Source organism: Rhineura floridana, chromosome 7, assembly GCF_030035675.1.
Source record: "Rhineura floridana isolate rRhiFlo1 chromosome 7, rRhiFlo1.hap2, whole genome shotgun sequence".
Classification (NCBI taxonomy): Eukaryota; Metazoa; Chordata; class Lepidosauria; order Squamata; family Rhineuridae; genus Rhineura; species Rhineura floridana.
This window is the reverse complement of record NC_084486.1, coordinates 2,011,117-2,035,359: the sequence shown is the minus strand read 5'-3', so window position 1 is coordinate 2,035,359 and position 24,243 is coordinate 2,011,117. Positions and strand designations below refer to the sequence as shown.

General features: G+C 44.3%; 1 protein-coding gene across 2 annotated transcripts in view; it reads left to right on the top strand.

Moving 5' to 3' along the window:
- Positions 1-421: 421 nt before the first annotated feature.
- The window catches only part of PAX2 (paired box 2), a 183,530-nt gene continuing 159,708 nt past the window's right edge, over positions 422-24,243 (top strand). The window contains exons 1-3 of one of the 2 annotated variants that reach the window (XM_061634665.1): positions 422-575; positions 3,902-4,070; positions 5,220-5,417. In XM_061634665.1, coding sequence (XP_061490649.1) covers positions 533-575; positions 3,902-4,070; positions 5,220-5,417 — 410 coding nt within the window. In that variant the 5' untranslated portion in view covers positions 422-532. The remainder of the gene's footprint in view (positions 576-3,901; positions 4,071-5,219; positions 5,418-24,243) is intronic. The other variant, XM_061634663.1, reaches the window with a different exon arrangement.

Genomic DNA, 24,243 nt, shown 5'->3' with positions numbered 1-24,243 from the left:
AGAGGGAAAAAGTCTGGAAGGACCAGGAGGAGCCGGGTCTCCTTCGCCCTCCGCCTAGGGAACCTGGAGTACCAGAGCAGCAGAGGCAGCGGCTCGCCGGGGGAGGGAGTGCCTGGCCGATCGCGCCCGGATTTGTTGCTCCGCTTCCAACGAACTTAGCTGAACTGAACTCAAAGGCGCCGCCGCCGCTGCCGCGACTGGGCGCCAGAGCAAGAGGGAGGGCGCCGCGTCGCCTCGCTGGGGTGGCCGGAAGGGCCCCACCATGACTTGCACCTGTCCCTGCTCAGACAGCCGCTGGCCGGGATTCTGAGCGCCGCGGCAGAAGGGAAGTTCGCGTCGCCCGCCGGGCCAGGAGGGGGAGTGAGGGAAGGGACACGGGGGCCGTTGGTCGAGGCCCTCCGCCGGCCCCACCTGGACGCGCTCACCGGCTCTTCTTCGGTTCTCCCCTCTGATTCTCCCCCAAGTCCCGAAGTTGACTTTCCGAGGCGACACGGCGGCTTCAGCCGACTTCTTCCCCTTCCTCTGCCTCCCCATGGATATGCACTGCAAAGCAGATCCCTTCTCCGCGATGCACCGTGAGTACCGGCCGCAGCCCTCGCCTCCTCCCCAAGCCGGCCTCCCCGCCGCACCTGAGATCCCCCTTGCTCGGCTTCCATCTCCCGCCGTCCTCCGTCGGCTGGAAGGTGAAGCGGGAGGAAGGCCGGGGACCCGTTTCAACCATTTCCCCCCTTTCTCTCGGAGGGCGGGGGAAGGTGATGATGCTTTAGAGGGGACCCCACGCTCCTGGGGACGCCAGAGTCGCCGGTCACTTCGGTCTATAGGGAGGGAAGGGGTGAGGGTGCCATTGACCCCCAGCCGTGGGCCCGAAGCTCCCTTTCGGAGATCAAGATCCAAATCTTGAAAGTTCTTCTGAAGAGTTCTTGACTTTAAAAATGCAATCTGTGGCTTCAGGCAGGCAGGTTTAATATAATATAATATGATTAATATAATATAATATAATCCGTCCTGATAAATCTCTATATGCCCATTCACCTTAGAGCTTCCATTATCTGATTTATCATTATGAAATGGTGGGAAGTAAGGAAATGTTAGCCTTGACAAAAGCGGAGACTCTTTTTTTAAAAAAGAAAGAAAAAGAAAGATTTTAAAGGACAATTCTAGGCAATTAGCTTGACTTTCCTGAAGTTCGGGGTGTGTGTGGTATGCTAAGCTTTTCATTTGGATTTCCCCGTCCCTGGCCTGTCTTTTACATGCATTTCTGACACGGAGGCAGAAGATTCCGGGCTTGTTTCACTTTCAATCTGTAACAAGGTAGTTTCACAAGGAGGAGGAAAATCCAGAATCAACCCTGATATTGATTATTATTGTTATGCTTCACCATTCCCTCCTAGTGCTTTTATTTTAAAAATGCAACAAGAGAAGCAATTTTGGCTTTTGAACATTCAAATGAAACTAGAGAGGGAGATTGCAATGGTATTGAGTCAGTAAATGAATAATTAACAGCAATCCCTAACTTTTGACATCCTGAACTTTTAAGCATATGCCTTGCATAAAAATCACGCTGAAAAAGAAACGGGTGAGGGAATAATATGTTAGGATTTAAAACATATTTTGGGACAGGAAAATCGGGCGAAGAGGACCAATATGGCAACAAATAAATACCTTTTTAAAACCGAAGCACTGTTATTTCTCAGCAAATTCTCGTGGATTTTAAACAAAAACCGGACATCGGCTATAATAGTACTCTAGGCATTTTTTACATTTCTGTCAATCACATGCCTTTTATTAAACGAAACTGAAATTGTTCTAGCTAAAATTTCATTGGGAAATGTTTTAAATAGGCCGAATCCCGTGTTACATATATCTACATCCATATAAAATTAAATCGCTTGGCTCAGCGGAAGGCTTAATTCCCTTCTACAAACGTGTTTGCGTTTTTGTTTCTTGAAACGGAGGGATTTCGCCTCGCACAGCCGCCTTTTACTTGCACTGGGCAGAGGGTGTCATAGGACGCGCGCCCCGCAATACAAAGGAGGAAGGGCAGGAGCAGAACCACAACATCTAAACCCAGAAAAGAACCGGCAGGAAGTGAATTAGAACTTGGAACGGTGTGGCTCAGACGACGCAGGTGCAATAATCTGAATTATTAATCCCTTAATCTTTTTTGCATCTGTTGCCTTTTAATACTCGTAATGCGAGTTATCAAAGGTGCTTTGAATTATTCAGGAAGGAGGTGCTGGAGAAATTGCCTGGTTGGTAACTTTAGAGGCAACATCTGCAAAAGGTGACCCAGACAAATGAAGAAAACAAACAGATACATAGTGAGAAAGAGAGGCCGTTCAAGGAGCACCCCGCCCCAAAGTATGTGGGGAAGGGAAGAAATACGATCTGAAATGTCCGTCTGCCTCTTACCAATTTCACGACACCGAACACAAAGCCGTGGCCGTTGGGGGCGGCGCGAAGGGACCAGGCGCATTTCTGTGCAACATCCACGCCAGTAAATAGGCTGTAAGCGGGCTAAAAAGCTGCTCCTAGTTTACCATCCTAGAGGGTGCTGGGGTAGAAGGTGAAAAAACTCTATTTGCCAGTAGGACTGGGATCGATCGCAGGGCAATGAGAGCTTCCACTAAGTTCAGAGCCAATAAGTCAGTGTCACAAGCGCTGAGAAGGGCTGTGGGGCGGCGGGGGGGCGGGAGAGGAGCTTGGTAAAAATACAAACAGATCATTTTTCAGTAAGCTTCGAAACTAATGTAAGATCTCTTTTTTCCCTCCTCTGGTAGAGGAAGCAGCAAAGGTTAGGTCCCCCTGTGAGCTAAATGCAGTGAGTCTCGCAGGAGCGCCTCTGTTCACCTTGTGGGTGTAATCACTCCCGGGACCTTTTGACACTCACATCGCTCTGGAACCCATCCCAGTTAAACACAAGAACGGGGGGCTTCAGACAGCCCTAAACCCCGGCAGATTTCATTTGGACTAGAACGCCCGACATGCAAGTCTTTAGGCTTAACTGAGTTGCGGGTCGAGCTGTAAGAGAGGGGACTCTGGGTCAAAGGCTGATAAACACACAGGAAAGGACTTGTCTCAGCGCCCTGGCCCAACAGCAAAGCCACGCGGTATTGTGGTGAACGCCGGACAGAACCCCCCCCCCCTTGAAATTCCTCCCTCTCCTTTTTCTGGACGGCAAAGGTAGACTCTGTCCCACCGAATTTAACTGCATCACAAATATTGAACCATTTTAAAGTGTGGCAGGAATAAACAAGATCTGTTATATGGATGATGCCCTAAGAAACTCACCTAAACCAAAGCACGCCCGAAATTGGTATAATATGAGAAAGGCAGGGAGGGCTGAATAGTTTCAAAGGAATGAAAAAGGACAGATATAAAACGTTTTTTAAAAGAGGAAAACATTGACTCTTTCGTTGTAGTTTTATGCCACTATCTCTGTAACAAATTTAATAATAATACTGCAAGGCAGGAAGATTATTAAACTCGGGGAGGGGGAGGAGACGAATCCTGTATAACCGAGCAGACTCCCCAAAATAAAGAAGGCTTCGCCAGTGTGAAGAGTCAGAGAGTGGGCAACCGCGTGGGCAGAAGAGAATGAAGATACCAAAGGGAAAGGAAAGAGGAGAACTTGGTCCACACCCGGGGTCTGGCGGAAGCAGGTCTCCAAACTGGAGGCACCATTGGGGGGAAGACCAAGCGGCCGCCGCCGCCGCCCCGGACAACACGTCCAGGGAACCCCCAGTGCCGTCCGGCGTAAGGAGAAGGGTCCCCCCCCGCCCTCCCCGCCGCGTCCTTGGAGCCTTGTCCCGCTGAGCCGCCCCGACTCATGTCTTCTGTTTTTGTCTCCTTCCCTCCCCGGTGTGCGTGGGTGCTCGTGTGTTTTCTTCTCTCTCCCCAGCAGGGCACGGGGGTGTCAACCAGCTCGGGGGGGTGTTTGTGAACGGCAGGCCCCTACCGGACGTGGTGAGGCAAAGGATCGTGGAGCTGGCTCACCAGGGGGTGCGACCCTGCGACATCTCCCGGCAGCTGCGGGTCAGCCACGGCTGCGTCAGCAAGATCCTGGGCAGGTGAGGCCGGGGAGCGAGAGGGCGGGGAGGGCAGGCGCGTTGCTGGAAATGGAAGCTCGCTCAGCCCTGAGCCGGGGGCGACGAGGCCCGGCTCCGCGCTGCGCACCCGCCTACCCACCCGCCTCCTTCTTTGCTTTCTTTTGTCTGGAACTATCTTAAAACAGGGACCTGCTGTGGGTTCGGAAAGAGGGGGAAAAGCCAAACAAGCAAAGCAACAAACCGATTGCAACCCCATTTGCTGTGAGACCAGCCTGCAAGTCTCCCCTCCCCGCCTCCTCCCAGCTAAGCCAGGCCGGGCCCTACTTTCTCTCCACCCCCAGGTCAGCAGGAACCAGCAGGCCGGCGGGGGGCTGCCTTTTTGTTCCGCCAAGTAGAGGTCACCGCCGGCCTACAGCAGAGCTTAGCTCAGATGGGGAGTGGGGAGAAGAGGCAGCCGACCTTCGTGCATGCGAGGGAGGGGGCCGGGGGGGAGGCGGGGAGGCGGGGGGGGAGGCGGGAGGACCACTCAACAACCCAAAAAATATTCCACCACACGCACGCACACCCCCTCGCCCCAAGCCGCCGCCTTGCTTTGCAAAGCCCTCCCCAGGGGATAAGCAGTTGTCCGCGGAGGGCAGAGAGAGCCAGGGAGATGCGTCTGGGCTTGCTTTGTGTTTTAGGGTGGGGTGTGTGTGTGAGAGAGCTGGGACCAAGCGCTGGGAAGGAAGCCCCCCTTTTAAAACCGGGGGACGCTCCTCCCCTCCGTCCTTCCCCCCGCCGTGAATGGGGCCTAGTTCACTTCTCCCTGCCGTAGGTTGCCTGGGCAGGCGCCCGCCCGGGGGGCGGGGGAGAGGGTCCTGTCGTCAGGGCGACCCAGGCCTGGCTTGCCCGTCCTTCCCGTCGCTCCTCGCTGAACCAGGAGTTACGCGCGCGATGGGGGGGAGAGGCCCGAGGTGCCCCGCAGGAAAGACCTGTCGAGACTGCGGGCCCCTTTCGGGGCTTGACAGCGGGCAAGACGGACCCAAAGGCCCGGGAAGGATGCCAGGGGAAAGATCTGAGCAGGGGGCGGGAGGGCTCCCCGCGGCCTCCCAGACCTGCCGGAGGCGCGGGGTGCGGGTTAGCCTCCTTCCAGGTTCGGGGGCGCAGCTGAACCTCGCTTTACATTGGCAGATACTACGAGACGGGGAGCATCAAACCCGGAGTGATCGGAGGCTCCAAGCCTAAAGTAGCGACCCCCAAAGTAGTGGATAAAATCGCCGAATACAAGAGGCAAAACCCCACCATGTTCGCTTGGGAGATTCGTGACCGGCTACTGGCCGAAGGCATCTGCGACAACGACACTGTCCCCAGCGTGTCCTCCATAAACCGGTGAGTCACATCCACACCCACAGAGACACGAGCGTCCCCGCCTTGCTCTGTCTGAGCCACCCCTCCGCTTAACATCGGCGGGTTGCCTTCCCCCCTCCCTCGAGGCCCTGAAGACCCCCGACGACTGCCTGTCCCAACACAGGGCTCCTCTCTCTCTCTCAGCGCCTGCTCGCTCGCTCACAGACACGGAGGTTAGCTGAGAGGGCAGAAAGAAGGTCTTCACCCCAGGTTCCACGCACCCAGCCATTTTGCTTTCTTCTTGACCTTTCCCGAAGATGCCTTTCCAGGAGCCGTAGGGATGCTTTCATTGATTAGCTGTGCCAGACTTTCCACGGAGGTGGCCGTGGGCAGGTGAAGCTCTTGGAAGAGCTAAGAGGGAGACGGCGGCAGCCCAGTCCAGGCGAGCCCCGCTGTCTAATAGTAGCTGCGGCGCGCGGCTGGCGTCGCCGGGGTGGGCGAGGGAAGAGGGAGATAAACTCCCCACAATGTCTTTGCCTCCCTGGGAATGAAGGGCAGCTTCTTGGCAATTAAACCTCTGCAAGATGAAAAGCTCCTATATCTCAAGACGATCACAGTCCCGCATTGCCGAGCCATTAAAATACCAAATGGTGATTTGTCTTAAACAAACAACGTGAACTTTTTTTTCTCCCCCAAAGAAGAAGCTTTGCTTTCCCCCCTCCGGGCAATGACGCTTCCTCCTAGAGGAAGAGAGAGCCCTCCGCATCTTATTGAGCCCCTCGGGAGTCTGAGAAACTTCTGAAGGGAAGGTTTTCTTAGGTCAAGGGTTACAAACAATGGTGTGTGTGCCTGGGTCTTTGTGCGCAGGCGGCCCTACTTGCGCTGTGGCATTAATTTTTTTTTTGATGTCTAGATTTTGAATGACAGCTTTGTAAATATATTTTCATGTTCCCTGCTGTTGTGTGCCTTTCTTTCTTTTTTCTTCCCAAGTTTCAAGATATATTCTATAGATGGGGCCTTATTTATGTATGTGTACAATACCAAAATGGTCATAGCCAAATACCAGGGTTGCCCATACCTCTCTGCCTCCCAAAGTGCTGGAATAGTCTGTCTGTATACATATATTTATCTGTAGGTAGAGAAACAGACAGAAGTAGATATCTCTGTGATAAAACGCAGCACATGTGTTGAGAGGGCAATGTTTGAGGAGCACCCAGACAGCCATATATCCAGGCGCTGTTAAACACAATGCAGAGGGGCAATCTGCACACCTGCAACAGGCGGAGCACAGATCTGAGAAACTTAAATGCCATCTTGCAACAGAGACATGTCACTGTCCACTGTTGCTGACACGGGAAGGCAAAGTCCCGGGAGGTGGTCTAGAGAGTGTACTTTGGGCGCAGACAGACAGACAGGCACAACTTGTGCTTGAAAATGGAAAGTGGCATCTAACTGGGATACTTAAAACAAGTACGGCAGTGTTCTGTTGTTGTCATGGATTACAAATGAACGAATGCAGGCCACATATTGGAGTAGATTTTGAAATGTATGTGTGTTTGTGGATACCTAACATATACCCAGTGTTAAGGCTGCATGTTAAGGAAAAACTCTACACGGATGTGTTTTGGAACATAGAGACTGCGATGCAAGTGTATTCTCTGCTCCGAATTGCAGAATGGGGCAGCTGCTGCAAATATCTACGACAGGGATCTCCATGTAGAAAAAAGTAATATAGAACGTGGCCCTGTTGTATCCAGATGGACATAACAGGCTATAGCATCCATCTCTGCAGCTGCTTAACTAAATAGTTAATAATGAAATACATAGACAATCTAGGTCATTTGCTTTGTTAATTTATGTGGTTTCAGTAGAAGATTTGTTAAAAGTTCTAACAGCCAGAAGGCATTTTTCTAGCTGGCATCTTCTATCAATGGCTTTTAATATTTTTGAAAATGATATGGAATTGTCCCAAATCATCTCAAAACAGCAGGTAAAATTAACTGGGAGAATGTACCTTGGCTAAAAAAGATCCCCCCAACACACTGTCTCTCTGTAATATACTGCAAGGCTATCCCAGCAAATTATCCCTGTGTGTGCCATCTGTATTAAAATGGTTATTAAGTTATGAACAGAGTAACATAATACTGATTGGCTAATTATACACCCTACTTTTTTTTTAAAAAAAAGATCCTACTGTCTCTGTTAGGGACTGAAATAATAACAGTTTGACATTTGGGCACCTGAGGAAGTAGATGTAGAGGGGCAATCAGAAGAGAGAGCAAGTCAGGGGAGGGGTTCATTTTATCTCGGGTTTATGAAGGATGTTCCCTCCTGACCGCAGCGCAGCTTCCTTGGCTAGTGCAGAAAAGCTGCTGTTGGCAACCCCAACACATGTAACCATTGAGCAATAATCCTAGTTGGGGTGGCAGAGGGGCGTGTCATTGTCTTTGGGGAAGCAACTGCCATTGCTTGTTACATGTGGATGTGCTGTACCAGATGTGAAAAAGCAATGGGTGGTGGTGGTTAAAGACCACATCCGGTACAACATACAGAATCCTGTTCCTTAGGAATAGTGATGCCCCCTCCCAAGCCCCACTTTTGTGCATTGTTTATCCATGTGTACAATATGCATGTAGTCTTCTGCTCCAGCCAGTTTTCTGGATCAGGACTACTAGATTTCTTCCCTTGATTGCTTAATGAAGAGGGCAGTTCTGTGTTTAGGTAGCCATGACTTCATGTTTAAATGTTGGCTATATGGCAATTCACCAGAATAGTAAGAACCTTCCTGGGAAACTGCAGCAGCCGATGTGAGAATATAATGGGTAAATTCCACAAATGGTTATGTACCACAAGCCCTGGGCATCACCTTGAGAATCAGCCACTGCTGGGATTCGGTTGGTATCAATTCATAACTGGGAGACCTTAATATGTCTGCCCTTTGCTTAGTCTGCCCCAGAAATGAAGTTAAATATGCTAACACAAGCAGCATTTTGTCATTAGATCTGACTGTACTCTTGGCAAATATTCCTCAGAAGTGCTATAAATATTATTGTGCCAAGTTGGCCCTGAATAAAATACCTGAATCTTCTGAAACTCAGCTTTGAGGAAGATAGCTTTTTCATTCTCTTAATAATTGAAAGCTATCTTGGTGCAGATTTTTAAAACTCCAGGCTATCGTGTTTTCCCCACTTCTTCCTTTCATTCATTAGTCTGGGGATTTGTTCCTGGAATTTGAGGCACAAAAAGACTTAAATTAAGGTCATGAGCAATGACAGAAAAAAGTGAGGAACCCTGGAGTTGGGGAATACAGGATGGAATAATTAGACACCCTAGAAAAGTCTGATACTTCTTCCAATGAATACAAGTTTCCTCCATCAGCTTCTGAGGAAATCACCAATCTTCACAAGAGCAGAGAAAGTAAGGTTAGGTACAAAATCCAAATGCAAATACTTGCCCAGTATTGACAATTTTGGGGGGAGAGGGGGCAACAGAACAGAACAAGCAAATGAGTTCTAGTCCACATGCATTTGAAAAAAATAACACAAAACCCTGTAATTATTTTGCCAATGTTTTGCCAACATCTTGCCAATGTTGCCTGCAAATTCATATTTACACAATCATTTACACACCATTTGCTACAGAACTGTCCTCCATTGTTCCCGCTAAATTTCTTAACTCTCATATATGAAACCGGTGTTACGTTTGCAAATGCCAATATTGGGAGATGATGTTTCAGTGACAGGTTTCCGATCCGATGCCTTGAAATTATAAGAATAGAGCCATTTTGTGTAGAGTTCATTTTATTTCTTTATATTTATATCCTGCCCCCTTCATCACTTTTGTGTTTCAAGAGCAGATCCTGCGTAATAATTAAAGAAGGCAGATAATTTTCATTTCTTTTTCATAAGAATAAGCAATCCTGGTCTTTAGACTGCAGCTTCTTTTTTGTGTCAGTGAATGCTGGGAGCTTTAAGAGCAGATTCAACTGGATTTTTAATTATTATTTTCTCTTTTCAGAAGCTTAGTCAAACTTTGTATGCAGAGAGACTTGAATAATCATAATATAATTTTAATATCCCATTAAATTATCTGTTTAAATAGAAGGAATATATGGATACACCATGCAACAGTGAAATATAAGGACAACTTTCCAAATTTAAATCACACAACTAAAATAGCCTATCCTTCTTTCTGCTAACCCACACACCAATGCTGCTCCTTTTCTTCTTCTTCTTCTTCTTCTTCTTCTTCTTCCTCTTCCTCTTCTTCTTCTTCCTCTTCTTCCTCTTCTTCTTCTTCCTCTTCCTCTTCCTCTTCTTCTTCTTCCTCTTCCTCTTCCTCTTCCTCTTCCTCTTCCTCCTCCTCCTCAGCATTCCCCATAATATTATTGTTTGCCTACATTATAAATTTACTGCAGAGCAGTGCTGAAAACATCTAGGAATTTATTTGTTTTGTTATACATGTGTCTGTCTTTTTCTGCTTGTGTTACCTTTGAGATGGGGTGAGCTGTAAATTGACAGACAGACAGACAGACAGACAGACAGACAGACAGACAGACAGACAGACAGACAGACAGACAGATAGATACGCACCTATGAAAGGTTTGTTAATTCCAGTCTAGTTGCTCTGCTTTAATGAGAAGCAAACGACTCTGGTAAAATTTACCCTAGTATCAGAATGGAGGAGTTTGGAAAACATGGATATCTCAGTTTTGAAAACAGGAACTGGCATTAAATCCTCTCATTCCATCTTTTTTAGTGAGAATAGGGAGCACTCTGATGACAAGACATCTGAAAGAGAATGTGGCTATCATATGATCTTTCAAGATAGCGCGAGGGCAATCATTTGTCCAAAATGGGCAGCTGCCTATGAACAAGCAGCAAAGACATGCCCGTATATTAATCAATTAAATCAGGTTCGGGTTGATAAGAGAAGACAGATTGTATGGCAACTTTATACAGGTACTATGAGGAAATACGCCATTCGCAGCACTATGACTATAAGGCCTATTGAATGTGATGGGGCTTACCCCTGCGTATATTACATGACTGAAGTCCATTTAGCAACATGGACTGATTCCCTTCAACATTTTAAATGGGCAGAAGTTGCCTACCATTTCTTCTGTGTAGGATTTCTATATAGCTGGCTATTTTTCTCCTGGATTTCTTTTGACTGGGCCTTATTTCATTTCACATTGTTTTACTGCCCTCCTTTATATGAATTGCTTGACATTCACACAACCATCACCTCTTATCACTCTTGGCTCTGATTTGAAATTGCTGGCGATTTCCAGAGACTGAAGGAGGGTGACCAACTTTTGAACCAGACCCTGTAGCTATGCCTGTTAACAGCAGTTTTATCTGCAGCAGTTGAACACCATGCCGGGAAAATCTTTGCCCGCTGCTTTTTACTGTTCAGATTGCTTCTATAAGCACAAGACCAAGCAAAACCATTTATTTTGATAACTTGGCAATCCTACATGTAATAACTGCCAAACTTGCTCTTGTTCCAGGTGGACTCTGTGTCACCTTTGCCAGTGACTTCTGTTTGAAACAAACAGTGTGCCTACTTGAGTTGCTGTTTCACCATAGCCAAGAGTGCAGGCAACTGGTTTTTAAGCATGTCCTGCTTTCCTTTCTATACTCCATATAGAGTCATGTTTCCAACGTGGAATGCAGCACAGGCTGCAGTTGTATGCCACCCTAGAGAGGTTGTGTTAAGGCTTACTTGGCCAGCTGCCAGAGAGAAAGAACAACTTTTTCTTCCCCTACAGCACTGCCAGAGAGCTAAAGGGGTTGCTGATTATTCTTTGGATCATGGTATAGATGTAGCTAGAGAAGTCTGAGCACACAGCAGGCTATGCTGTTTCCTTGCTGTGACAGATTATAGGCATGTTATTTTCAACTTATATAAGTGCAGTACTCAAGGCTGGAAAATATGTTATTGGCTTTAGATAATGGTTTTTATTACATTCATAACAGATAAGAGTCTTACAGTGCAACCCTCTACATGTCTACTCAAAAGTAAGTTTTACTGAGTTGAATGTGACTTGCTCCCATGCAAATAGATATAGGGCTGCAGCTTTACAGCACATCCTATGCATGTCTACTTAGAAGTATAGTCCCACTGAATTCAATGGGGAATAACCCTCAATAAATTCAATGGGTCTTATTTCTGAGTAGACATGGTTAGAATTACTCACTATGTAGCTTTTATTAAACAAAAATCTAAATAGCAGCAATAGCATATTATTTTTATTAGGAACAACTGAAATGAAATGAAATGGATTGCCTTCAAGTCGATTCCGACTTATGGCGACCCTATGAACAGGGTTTTCATGGTAAGCGGTATTCAGAGGGGGTTTACCGTTGCCTTCCTCTGAGGCTAAGAGGCAGTGACTGGCCCAAGGTCACCCAGGGAGCTTCATGGCTGCGTGGGGATTCAAACGCTGGTCTCCCAGGTCATAGTCCAGCACTCTAACCACTACACCACAATGGCTCTCTAGGAACAACTAATACTCTCAAAGTAGTGAGGTAGCTTTCAAGATCCATATATTTTTCCTGATACAAGGTATTAAACAAAAAGGGAGAGGTGGAATGGATCAACAAGGCTGGCTGCCTTGTTTTTTGTCTTGTTTTTATAAGTATACTAGAAAATTACCATCATTATGATGATATCTGTACATACATGTGTGTCTGTAAGAGACAAGGGAGGCTGTTTGGAAAAAAAAATAGAGGGGTACACTCAGGGACCCTATTTGGATGGAGCTAAAGTTGCTCCCTGTTGCACACTGCATAAATGACTCTAGTTAGTCAAGCAGACTTAGCTGCCAGAAGCCTGATGTTCATGTTTATGTCATATGAGAGTTCTTGAGGCAGAAGAGAAAATAGTCCATGGGTGATCCAGACCTCATTTTAGCCAAGGCACTGGTGGGTGAAGCTGCTGCGGATCCCATGACCATAAACTGCCTAGTAGGCTTCTAAGAGTTCTGGATGCTGTGCCTGCAGGTAGACATGCTTGAAGTGGTACAATTGGTTGAGGGAAGGGGAGTATGAAGTATACAGAAGAGCCAGGCAGGTGAAGTACTGCCCTTTCATTGTCAGCTCTTGAGTGCATGTCACAGAACACCAGACCTGAGACCATAAGGCTGGAAGTCCAGAAGAAGCAGACATATATTTTTTTTCCTGAATTATGTGCCAATACTTCCAGCTCTATGGTGTATAGTATGGGTAGACAAAGGACCATCTGCTCCCACACCAACTTGCCTAGGTATAAAGATAATCTGTGGAGGCCTTTCCCTGAAGGCTTCTGCAGCTTGAAGATACATGGGAGGCAACCTGGGAGATGGCCTTCTCTGGTGTGATGCCATGACTCTGGAACACTCCCTGGGGAGACCCACCTGGCACCTTGCTTAATGAGTCTGAAGTGCCAGGCCAAGACATTTTTAGTTTCCCAGCCTTTTAATGCCTTTTAATGTCTGAACAGATGTTGCTATTTCTGAGTCTTTAGTTGGCTGTGAACTTTAACTGTTGTTTTTATTGCCGTCTGTTGCTTTTATGTTTTACTGTGTATTAATTACTATTATTTTTCTTGTACTTTTAAATTTTCATTTTATGTACAAATGATATAAGCTGCATTGAAGATGGCACTTCTAAGGTGGCGTATAAATGTTTTCAATAAATAAATCAATACTTGCCTTTTTCGCCACATAAAGCCATTGGCAGATTGTAATTTGATACACAGGCTGGTATATTTGAATTGGCTTTGGTTGTCCTCCCTGTTTAGTATAGGATGCAGTAATTTATAAGTAGAGATCCCAGTTCATGAAGCATATTTTTCTTTCTGTTCCTGCGAAGTATATGTTGATGGCACAGCCTATGCTTCCAGGAGTCACTTGCATCTGAGAAGTATAAAATACACATAACGAGTGAAGAGAAAATCACTGGAACTTTGGGAAACCATGGGAGATTTTCTGTGTCATTTTGTTGTAATGTGCAATCCCAAATAATTTGCTTGTTTGTTTGTGCAGTTCTTCCCAAAAATTAGTTGCATTTGTGCTGGTGGAAAGATGGTAATAGTATGTGCAGGAAACAACAACTCCAAGTAATAGTGCTGTGGATCCCAATGATCAATGGGTATACTACTCCCATGTGCTATGTGCTGTGCACTTTTCCTAGTGACTTAGTTTCATTGAGCTGATATTGGATTTATGACTCAGTAAACGTACATAGGCTGTAACAAGATTAGGACTCTTCTGTTTTTAAGACTATAAGGAGTGAGTGACTATATGGAGGTATTCGAGAATTGGAACTTATGGCATAATGTGATAGAAAATAAAATGTTCTTGGTCAAGAAATAGAGGCAAGAAAAATTACTCCCAAATGTACATTTTTTTTCCTCAGAGAGTATATATTCTAACCCCCTGTGTCATTTTCCCACCAACCACTGATTCAGATCTGTAAGTTTTATGTTGAGCTACAGACTGCGCTATGTATTGGCAGAGTTTCCTAATTGCAGGAAATGTTTTAAGGGCACCTGAATTAAGAGTTTATCCATGAATCTGAGATACCAGAATCTCAGGGTCCAGTGCTTTACTATGCTTTGCCCAGCAGGGGGCTTGTTCTTAGTGCTCTGTAGGCTGAGCTCTGTACCTTCATTTCCTAGATTTAAGATTTCAGGATCAGGAAAGGGAGACCAAGCGCTGTGTTCACAGATAGGACAAAAGACATGTGGAGATACTCAGTAAGTGCATCGAAAGGGCATTTCACTTAGGTCCTTCTTGTGATCTACTGAAATTACATCACAGGGTTTATTCTAAGCTTTTTTCCCCTACTGCACAAGAAGCCAGCACACTGCCTGCCCCCAAACTAGTCAAGTAATTAGTCCCATAATATACTATTATTATAAGGTGTGAAGATGTTAAAGGAACCAGTATCTATCTTCATTTTCTATTTCTTTTTATCTGTTCTCATCTATTTCTTATTAAATCCCATATGCCTAACTGCACAAAAACCTATTTCACACTGCACAATGTTTTTGACACTGCACAAAATGTGTCCAGCTGCACATTAGAATAAACCCTGTAATGTCCTTTAACAGACTCACGTATTGAACAAAGATCCAAAATACTAAACTTATGTTTAGCAACTCCATGATAGCACCTGGTATATAAAGCTGAATCGATATGACGGGAACACAAAGTAGAAAAAAAATGTCCTTTCTAAACATCCCAGTATTTTAAAGGGAAAGTGTTCCCACTTTAATAATAATGATACTACAAATGAAGAACCTAAATTCACTAGGTACCAAAATTAAAAAAACAAAAACAAACCCTGCCTGCAAGTTTACAATCAAAATTTAAAGGCAAGGCTTATTAGGGAGGAAAGTAAAAGGGAGAGTAAATTGGGGGAAATCGGGGTGAATGGATGTATCTTAAGAAGTACTCGAATGTAATAACAGAGAAAGAGAGTCAGCTATTATGTGGGTGCTGCAGGGTGCTGCAAGAAAAAAAATCTAGATGGGAAACAAAGAAAAAGGGGACCTGCAACAAAATATCGCAGTATGAAATGCTCTTTTCCAGGATATTCCATTTTATTTCCCCTTCCACCTGATTTTCCATTCCTCAAATTAGTTAGCATTCCACGGCCGCTGAGCACACTCAGTCCTCATTGTGACTGTTCTTGGGGGTTTCCCTCTTATTCCCCCCCAAAGGTTTTTTTTTAACTTCTGCAAACCTTGGGGCTCCCATGAGCCTGCCGATACCCCCCTCTTGTTTATGAATGGTGCTTTTTCACTACATAAGCAACAACACTCATTGCTTGAACATTGGAAACAGAGAGAAGGATATAATTTTCAGTTGCATTAGAAGTGTGCTACCTCTACTGTGAAGGTCCTAAGAAGGAACCCATAGAGAAAGAAGAGAAGACAGGGAGATAGAAAGGAGCACAACCATGGAGACATTTTCAACTAAGTACATGATGTTTAACGTGAAGACAAAGAGAGGAAAGTGTGTGAAGAGAATGGTATGAAGGTGAAATACAATCTGAGTGTTGGGCAGAAAATATCAAATGAGCAGCAGCCTTTACTGGAGAGGCTTAAAAACAGGAGCAGGAAGACCAAATAGAATAATGTTCCAATAATCAATAATGTGGTAGGATTATTAGGTGAAGTTACAGTGAATTTATATGTGGAGTATGTCTTGGAGTGCTACTCGTCAGCTTGTGGGTCAGGATCCAAAACTGGGTCAAGAACCAACTTAAGGTAGTCAGGCAAAGGACACAACCGCTTTTTTCTTTTGTCATATAAATTGTGTTTGCTAAAGAGAAGGAGCAGTATCTTGTTACAAGGAGTGAGGTCTCAGCCTTTTATTGCCCATGTCCTAGGATAGCTCTTTGGGGCTGTTCCTAGCTGCTTTAGAGCTGCTTATTTCAAGGCCTTTCCCCCAATGGCTATGTTACAGAAGGCTGGAAGCTGCAAAAGTCACCTGGTTTTATCTTTGTTTTCCAGTTTTCCGTCTTTAATGCTGGTGTACATGTGCTGAGCTGACTACTGTGGGAGGATGCCATCTAGATGTTATTTTCATTTCTTTGGTTAATATGAAGTTAAAATGGTGCACTCTTGTTCTCTTTATCTGAGTCTTTGATTTAATCCCCATTTAGTCAATATGAAAATTTTCCTCTTAACGCAATTTTCTGGAAATCTACATCTTTGCACTTGAGAGTAACAGTAAGAAACCTTGAGAATACACTACGTCAGCAACCTGTAGTTCAGCATCTGCTTACATCTTGTCATCCTCTGGCTGCATACTGTTCATACATATTGTATACTACTACTATTACTTGTACTACTAGTGGGACCTGCTACAAAATGTTGCAGTGTGGAATGTTCAGTGTTCCAGCCAATTAGCTATGTCTTCTTTCAGTATACTCCACTCCATTCCCCTCCCCCCTAGTTTTCTGTGTGCCCCCCCCCCGGTCAGTCAGCATTCAATGGCCATTGAACATGTTCAGTCTTCATTGGGCTGTTTTGGGGTATTTCCTCCCCATAGGGTTTCCTCTATTTAAAAAATGAACTTCAGCAAATCTTGGGTTTCCCCCAAGACTGCTGATCCTTTCCTTTTGCACATAGGTGGTGCCACATTGGCTGCATAAGCAGCAGCACTCACTCCTGAACATCAGAAATAGAGAAGAGGAGGAGGATTTATATCCCACCTTTCTACAAAGTAGTAAAGCAACTTTTATGATTAATCCCCCTCCCCTGCCCACTGCCACAGCATTCCATCTCCCCAAAGCACAACCAACCTGCATATTTCACTGTAACTGGCTCAGGTACCATCCTGAACAGTTTCTCTATCCCTCAGTTTTTAAGATCCATTGTCTTGACTCTTGCTTCCTGTTTTAAAATCTAACCATTTCAAGTTAGGAAGTGACTGAAATTAAAAGAGCAAGTGTCATAATACTATTTATATAAATAATGGCTGTGACCACATTTAGAACACTGCAGATTGGTTTGGATGTCCCATCTCAAAAAGAAAGTACAGCAATGAAAAACATACAGAAAAGGGCAACCAAAATGACCCAGAGCAACCTCTTTGTGAGGGGAGCAAAGAGATGGTTTTTTGGGAGGGGGCTCAAACTAGAAAGAAGGTAATTGGAAAGGAATACAAAAAGAGGTTTAAAACATTGTGGTCAGTGGAGTGAGTGGACGAGGAGATTCCCCCCCCATAACATTATAGCTCAAGGTCACCTTAACAGGCAATAGGTTCAGGATTGTCAAGAGGAAGTACTTCTTCATGCAATGCATAATTAATGCACGCAATTCATTGCCACAAGATCTGTTGATACATTAGAGGTCTTTAATAAAAAGGCATTTTAAAATATCATAGTGAAAAGTCAACCAAGATTTGCTGTATGGAACCCCAGTGTACCCAGACAGCATATCTCTGGCTATCAGGTACTGAGAGCTAACAGGGAATGGCCATCAGCTGTATGCCTTACCTGTGAACTTCCAGAGACATGTGGATGGCCACTGTTAGAAACAGAATCCTGTCTAGGTAGATCTTGATCTGATCTAGTAAAACAATTTTTACTATTGGACAGTATCTGTGACATCACGGATGACAAAACAGAATCCCATGCTCTCTATTCACCATTACATGTCATTTTGAACACACACACGAGAGAGAGAGAGAGAGAGAGAGAGAGAGAGAAAGAGAGAGAGAGAGAGAGAGATCTAAATACTCCACGTGCTAGTTCTTATGTAGCCAAAACATCACCCATACGCAAGAAGGTCATATCAATATGCCTGGGGAACTTCAAAATTGATGAAAGTACAAAAAAAAGTCTAAGGGGAAAAAACTGGGCGGGGGCAGACACCCCCCACAAAAAAAACAGCTTAGTGAGGACTGTGGACATGGAATGCTGACTGATTACTGGAGGAAATGGGAGGGAAGATTAAATGGAGTGGCTGTAATCCTGAATAGAAGTATTCTACACCGCAAAGTTTTGTTGTAGATTCTGAATGTGAATGTACTGCCTTCAAGTCAATTCTGACTTATGGCGACCCTGTGAATAGGGTTTTCATGAGGCTGAGAGGCAGTGACTGGCCCAAGGTCACCCAGTGAGCTTCATGGCTATGTGGGGATTCGAACCCTGGTCTACCAGGTCATAGACCAACACCTTAACCACTACGCCACACTGGACTTTGATACATATATGAACATGTGGATATATACGGTATTAAGAAAGCATTGTGAGTTGGATGCAGGACTTCTTAAACGTCTGAGTGGCTCTATGGCCTCAGATGTGCAAAACCGACAAAACTGTCAGTCTGTTCCCCCGCATCCAACATCTGAGAAACTAAACCAAGCTGATTGGGGAAACACCCAGAGCTTGAAAGGAGAGGAGGTGGGAGGAGAAATCTTTTTGACAGCCAGGTCTAGCTTTTAATCAGAGTGAATTATTTTTTCACAACACTCTGATCACAGTGATTTGGGTGAGGGATTAAAATGTGTGTGTTTTTCAGGTAGATATATTCTTTCCCTTATGTAAGTCAATGGAAAATTCTTCATTATATTTCCAAATATCTGGGGGGGGGGGGAGGGAGAGAATCCCAGCCTACCAGTGACTCTTCGGGTAACAGGGTCCTTGTTTGTGTTTGGGGGGTAATACTTCCCCTACCGTAGCCTTTCCTGGGGATTTATACTATTGTTCCACACCCCTCCCTCAGTGGAAGTCAATGGAGAAAAAGGTATATTTTATAGGGAGAAGAGGTTGCATTCCCAAAAATCTCTGTGTATATGGGTGAGCAGAATCCCATTCTCCCATCAGTGGTAACTGGGTTCTTGCTGGGATGGTAACATTTTCCTCACCCTAGTATTTTCTAGAGATCCATGCTAATTTTTTCACACACATACCTATGATTCCTACTTTACCCACCTCAAAACAGTAAAGTCTGCCATTGTGGTAGAACCATTGCAACTTCCATTCTGAAATTTGTCAGACTTCTTTCCCTCAGAAGGGGTGACCATGCTTACAAATGGCATCCAGTTTTTGTAGGAAATGATTTTTCTTTGCTTTTCCATTGTTTTTAAAAATCAAACTTTAAAGGTGCCCTGCATAAAACCCCCTAGATCTATCTATCAGCCTTAATCCCCTTTGGAGGAAGTATGATGCCTACAAATTTTATCCACTTCTGTGAAACAGAAAAAAGTTATAGCTATTTTAAGAATCCCTATTAAAGTGAATGAGGAGAAAACAGAGCTTCATTTTTAACAAATCTAATTTGATCTCAAATAATGAGCTGAATTGGAAAGACAGAGTGGTTCCAAAACAAACCTAGCTGCTTCCCAAAGGTACAGATACAGATTCAAGTTGAATCTTGTGGCTAGTATACACCCCTAATATTTACATCCCATCATTTCCATTTGTACATGTCAGCTAAAAGAAATGAGGGGGTGAAAACTTAACTACCTTTCCATATAGGTGCCCATGTAGTTTTAAAGAGGGTGAAGGGAAATAGCATAAGACTACCTTTCCTCTCCAGCAATACCCTGTCTTTTCAATATTTTCTTATGTAAATGTTTTGTTCCTTTTTGAGGATGTATATTTCTCTCTCCAGTTCTATATTATTATTATTATTATTATTGTTATTGTTATTGTTATTGTTATTCGTATTATTATTGGAAGTAAACAGGATTTTTTGTCTTTATTCAGCAAGGCACTTCTATCTCCTCTGCACAGAGGTGATGTTTCTTTAACGAACACACTGTTCCTGCCAAGATCACACCTAGAGCCACTGTAGAGAAAAAGGGAGGATGATCAGTCTGTGAACAACCCTCCTTAAAAGGCTCATTTCCAAAGGATGAGAGTCTTTTTCACAGCCTTTCCCTGGGTCCCATCTGGGAAAATGAAAAGACGCTTGGCTATGCTATAAAATCCCACAACTAAATAAATAAATAAATAGCATCCTAACCATACTGAGAACTCAATAAAACCATCACTTCAAATATGAGGAGATATAAATCTTATGCCTGCACAGGTAACCCACTCAATTGCTTTTATTATCGCTCAGCCTGGCTCTATTTATTACAGTCTATGGCCTGTGTGAAGGATGTTGCGCAGAGGGTGGTCTCCCTATGCAATCCTATCCCCTCGAGAGGCAACAATCAGCCCATACAGAGGTGGATTCCATGAGGAGCGGGGGGGGGGAGGACCTTGACAAGCCCATCTGTCTGTATGAAAACCAATCAATAACTTTGTAACAAGAGCTCTTGTTGCTGGGAAATGGACAACACAATAGTTTGATACTGGTGGACCAAGGAGGGGATTCACTGCTGGGAGGCATGGCAGAGAAAGGAACACAAGATGTGTGCACACAAGATTAGGAGAACAGTGTCTGTGTTTGTCGTTCTACGTAGAAGCAGGAGGAATAGTGATGTGTGGGATGGGAAATGTTCACAGCACTGACATTCCCAATATAAGCACTTTTTAAGCATCTGCATTTCACATTTTAAGCAATTCCAGTTTTAAGTTTGTTTTTGTTTCTAGCAGAAGTTGGGAAATCTATGGAAAGACATGTTTTCCTGCTTTGACACGACGGTGTACAGCATCCCTGTGACTTTTTAAGAATGTCCACCAAGACCAGGGCTGCCCATTGCTTATTTGAAATCAGAGTGCACCACAGGCTCCAAGGGCATTGTTACACCCAAATCCTATATGTGTCTGCTTGGAAATAAATATATGTAAATTAGGGATGGGCAGGAAATTCTATTGGGTCACATTTGAATGCGAATCTATCAAATCCGCACTTTCCAAAACAATATTAGAACTGAAACGCAGCCATTCGTTAAAATTGGCACTGATGGAAAATGTGCATAAAAATGAATATATGAATGAAAGTAGCACACAAAACTGCTTTATGTGATGAGAAATTGCTTGCAAAAATGTATACATTCGTCAAAACTGCCTACAAAAATATTTTTATTAGCAGAAATTCAGACAAAAATGCTGGTGAATTTTCATGAGGATTTTTATTTGAAATGTTGCAAATTGCCACAGAAATGTGTAGAACTGGGTTTAAGATTGGAAAAATTAGAAATGGAGAGAACTGAAATGGACAGAACTTTCCATCCCTAATGTAAATACACACTTGGATTTGCGTTTGTACATTGTATCCCCCCTCCTTGAGTTGGGCATAGTTTGTTCAAGAGATAATTCAATGATAGTTATAGTTGAGCTTTAGGGCATTATTACCAGACTACCTTTTTAGCATAGTAATTGTGTAGTTGATATTTAGTCGCTACACAAGATCTAGATATCTTTCCTGAAAGCCATGCTTCTTTTGTTGACAAACTACATTTCTCAGGACACCTTGCAGTATTTTGTCTGCATACAAACCATACATTTAAAGCATATCAAAAGTGCATTGCTTCCCCCAAGCAATCCTGGGAACTGTAGTTTAATAAGGGTTCTGGGAACTGTAGCTCTGTGAGGGGTAAACTACAATCCCAAGGATACTTGGGAGGAATTCACATGCTTTAAATGTATGTCTCTGGGAAATAAAGTTTCTCACAACTAGTAAAAAGGTAAGAGTGCAAAAATCCATTGCTTTGCCTGCTTTTGCCTCTGGCACTACTCACTACTGCAATTTGGCCCCTGGAACATTGCCTACAAGGAAATGCAACCTTCTGGCTCAGAAAGATTCTCCATCCTTGCTGTAAACAATTGCATGAAGTTGTGTGTGTGGGGGGGAGGCAAGTAGCAAATAGCCTCAAGGGAGGCATGGTCTTAAATGTGCCTCCTTCAAAATCAATTTGTCTTCCCACAAAAATATCATTTTGCCCCCTCCCAAGGGTTTCTTTAAACTGTGAGGGAGAAACCTCTTTTGCACTTTGCAGGACGGTGCGGCACATCAGCAACAGATCCAAAGGTGCATTGTGCTGCAGATGTGGCATGCTTGTACCCAGACATTTTGTAGTGAGTTGTGACACTAAACATACAATGAATAAAAAACAGTCAGAACTTGCATATAGGCTGCCTAATATGTTAAAAGCTATTTAACCAGATTAACATGGATGCATTCTACTTTTATAAAACTTAAGAATAAGTGCTGAGAGTTTGTCTTTCTACTTTTTCTTCACTCATTGGCCAAAGTAGAAGGCAAGACTATGTTAACTTGCAGTTGAGCAATGGGGTTGTCTTTACATTTTTTCTTCTCTCAAGGGAGGGAAACCTCAGGCCTGAGGGCCAAATGCAACCTCCAGGCCTCTTTACCTGCTCCGTGGGCCTCACTCCACGCCATACCCTCTTTCCCCAGGCCTCCTGCACTGGCCCTGCTACACCCCCCCCCTTGACTGCTTTTGCCTGGCTGACATGTGTCTTTGAGCTCTAATAATGCCTTTTGCCTACCTGGCTGGAAAGCGATGTGGAAACCTGTGGATTTTGCATTGCTGAAATGCAGCCTACGGTGCATTCTGTCTATGTTTACTACTGGCATGTGTTCCCCTCCACCTCGGAAGGTTGCTCATGAGGGAATGTGGCCCTTGGCTGAAAAGGGTTCCCTATTCTTGACTTATATTATCTATACAAGTAAAATGACTGGCGACTTGCTTTTTAAAATAAATAATTTAAGTTGAAAACTCAGTGAAGGCACCTGAAATCTCTGAATTTCTGAAAAGGCCCTAAAAAGCCCCATGTCGTTACGGTTCTGATATGCAGTCTATCAGTATTGCACTGTTTTTTATTAATGAGCTCAGATGCGCATCCAAGAGTGCAATGCACAGAAATTAATACAGTATAGCATCTGCGTTCCACTACGCATTTGCATGCACATCTAATGTCCAACTTTTATTGTATTACTTGTCTTATTTTTCTACTAACAAATAGCATGTAATGGTATTCAAAGTTAAAAACAATGGGTTGCATTCAGTGCTGTGTGACTGAACTTCCATTCTCACAATGGGATTTCCCCTTCCTCTCCTCCCAGCTCGAGTCCCCCACACTACCCCCATCTGCTCCAAAGGTCCCCCACATAAAATAATCAATACAAATAACATAAAAGGATAATTATACCTCAGAAAGAAGTGTCATATTTTTAACGCTGGAAAATGTAGGAAGGCTGAAAACTAGCTGCAAATGCAGCACAACCATATCACTAAGGCAAGTCCCCTGCGACAGAGGAATCTGTATCACAGTTGTAGTCCTGCCAATGTGAAGGTCCACAAATGTTGTTACTTTACGTAGAAGGTGCCCAGAGCACATTTTCCATGCCTGATATCAGGACACAGGTAGGTAGATATGCTCCTGAAGCGACAGGATCTCCTAAGCTATTCTTTACTTCATAGTAATTACTAGGACTTTGAATCAGGTCTAGAAAGTAATTGGCAGCCAATGAAATTGAGCAAGGACAGACTTGATATGTTTCCCACAACCTGCTCTTGCCAAGAGATGGGCAGCAGAATTTTTGCAGCAGCTGCAGCATCTGAGCTGCCATCTAAAAATGTAAATGTCCTGCCTTCAAGTCGATTCCGACTTATGGCGACCCTATGAATAGGGTTTTCATGAGGCTGAGAGGCAGTGACCGGCTCAAGGTTACCCAGTGAGCTTCATGGCTATGTGGGGATTCGAATTCTGGTCTCCCAGGTCATAGTCCAGCACCTTAACCACTACACCACACTGGCTCTCTAAATGGATGAATATGCAGGATAGACTTTATCAAGGTATTTTGTAGCCATGTTAGCCTCAAAGGCTGTGACACAGTGAAACAATACCTTTTATTGGACTGATGATTAGCTATCATTATTAGCTACTATTTATGTAGCAGTGGTATCATCAGTGTAGGGGGAAGAACTTCAGTTCAGTTGAACAGGCTTAGCCTTAGTTGTGGTACAGCTTCATGGAAAGATGAGTTCTGAGGAAGTAATTGAACAGGGGTCAGTATTCTGGGAGTGAGTTCCATACCTCAAGGGAGAAAGAGTGGAGCTGTTTGGCAGATCACAAGACCTTCAGACAACCAAGGGTGTTGCAGCTGATGAATTTAACTGCTCTGGAGCTTTGGCTTACATTGAAGCTCTATGGTATGTCTATGTTTGTTGCTATCCTTTTCTTCCTGGGTGGTGAGAGGCAAGGGGTCCAAGCCCCGGGTGGTTTGTTTAAAAACCTTTCTTTTTTACTTTGCTTACCCGGCAACTGGGCACGATGCAAAATGACCATCTTAATTTACAGAGCTCTAAATCCACATACAGGACTCTGGGCCTAGACAGCCCTGTTGATACCCCATAGCTCAGAGTAAGCCCTGACAGCAAGAGCCTGAAAGTCAGCCAGCCTATATTTGCATCTATTCTATCCACACACATTAGCAGATATCAATT